This window comes from Mus pahari, chromosome 9, assembly GCF_900095145.1.
Source record: "Mus pahari chromosome 9, PAHARI_EIJ_v1.1, whole genome shotgun sequence".
In the NCBI taxonomy this organism is placed as follows: Eukaryota; Metazoa; Chordata; class Mammalia; order Rodentia; family Muridae; genus Mus; species Mus pahari.
In genome coordinates, this window is record NC_034598.1 from 17,599,587 (window position 1) to 17,601,164 (window position 1,578).

At 44.9% G+C, this 1,578-nt stretch overlaps 1 protein-coding gene across 3 annotated transcripts in view; it reads right to left on the reverse strand.

The window, feature by feature from the left end:
- Positions 1 to 335: 335 nt before the first annotated feature.
- The window catches only part of Gprc6a (G protein-coupled receptor class C group 6 member A), an 18,880-nt gene continuing 17,637 nt past the window's right edge, over positions 336 to 1,578 (reverse strand). For 2 of the 3 annotated variants that reach the window (XM_021205600.1, XM_021205599.1), the window contains one exon: positions 378 to 1,492. In XM_021205600.1, the coding sequence (XP_021061259.1) occupies positions 378 to 1,492 (1,115 nt within the window). Of the gene's footprint in view, positions 1,493 to 1,578 lie in introns of all 3 variants that reach the window. The other variant, XM_021205598.1, reaches the window with a different exon arrangement.

Sequence of the window (1,578 nt, forward strand, 5' to 3'; positions counted from 1 at the left end):
AACCCCAAAAATAAAAAACCCAAAACCAAACCAAACAAGCCAGGCATGGTGGCACATGCCTTTAATCCCAGCACTTGGGAGGCAGAGGCAGGCAGATTTCTGAGTTCGAAGCCAGCCTGGTCTACAGGGTGAATTCCAGGACAGCCAGGGCTACACAGAGAAACCCTATCTCAAAAAACCAAAACCAAAACCAAAACCAAAACTAAAACCAAAACCAAAACCAAACCAAAACAAAAAAACCCAAACAACAAAACAAAACAAAACAAAAACAAAAAAAAAAAACCCAACCCATGTATTTGCTGGGAAAGTAAATATACAATTTGCAGCAAACACTAGAAACATCTCATTGGGGATCACAGCATCTCCTAGCAACTCAGTCATATACTTGAACTTCTTTTCTGATGCAAAGTTTTAGACACTTTCATAGTCTTTGCCGTGCCTGTGTGAGCAAGCACTTGTGCAGGAAGATGGTTCTGGTTCTGACAGGCTGCCTTCTTGTTACCCGGGCTCGGATTGGCTGTTGCAGTATCATGGCTGGTGGAGTCCAGGGAAACATGACTCAAGGCAAGGCTGTCCACACTGTGAGAAGAGTAATTGTAAACCATCTGGAGGAAGGCTGATTTAGTGTTAGTCTTCTGCTTGCAGAGAATGATGTAGCACTTGGGGAAGAATGTACAGCAGAGAATCCCATAATTGGATATCAGAATGACTATAATCTCCACGGCGGGCAAATACTTGCCGAATGTGGTAGTATAGATGGGGATGAAAGTGATCCAAGCTATGAAGTAAATCAGCATCCCAAAGGTCAGGAACTTAGCTTCGTTGTAGTTCTCAGGAAGTTTCCTCCCCTTGAATGCAAATACAAAGCAAACGAAGGCCAGAACTGCGATGTAGCCCAGCATGGTACCAAATGCCAGTGCTGATCCCTCTTCACATTCCAGGATAATGACTCTAGGCAAGGAGATGTTCTCTTCCACAGTAGGTGCTGCCAGGACCAGCCAAAGAGTGCAAATGACCACTTGAATGCCTGTGCAGGTAAGAACAATGGGGACAGGCCTATAAAGGCACTTCAGGAACGTTGTCAGCTTGGGGTCAAAGCTGAAAGCTAGCAAAATTTTCAGGGACTTTGTCAAAATACAGGAGACGCAGAGAGTAAAGCTCACACCAAACAGGGTCTGCCTGGTCTTGCACGCAAAGTCTTGTGGTTCTCCAATAAAAAAGCCTGTGCTGGCAAAGTTAAGGGCGTGACAGATGAGCATCACGTAGCAGACCACTAATCCGCCAGATGATTTCACAACAGGTGTCTTCAGGTTTCTTGTAAATATTATGCCAATGGCCAGAACAAAGGCGATTCCAAGTAGGGAGAGGGCAATGAGGAGGTGAGCCAAGGAGTCATCCCAGTCGAGATACTCCACTTCCTTTTCGAAGCAGGTAGTGCTCCTTACTGGGGCCCAGTGAGTTTCATTGTTGCATAAAAGGCAGTGATCCATATCTAAGAAGGCAAAGAGATTGGTTCCATTTAAACATTTAACTAGGTGGTTGTCTACAACACTGTATAAAAAAGCAAGGTCAGCGAGA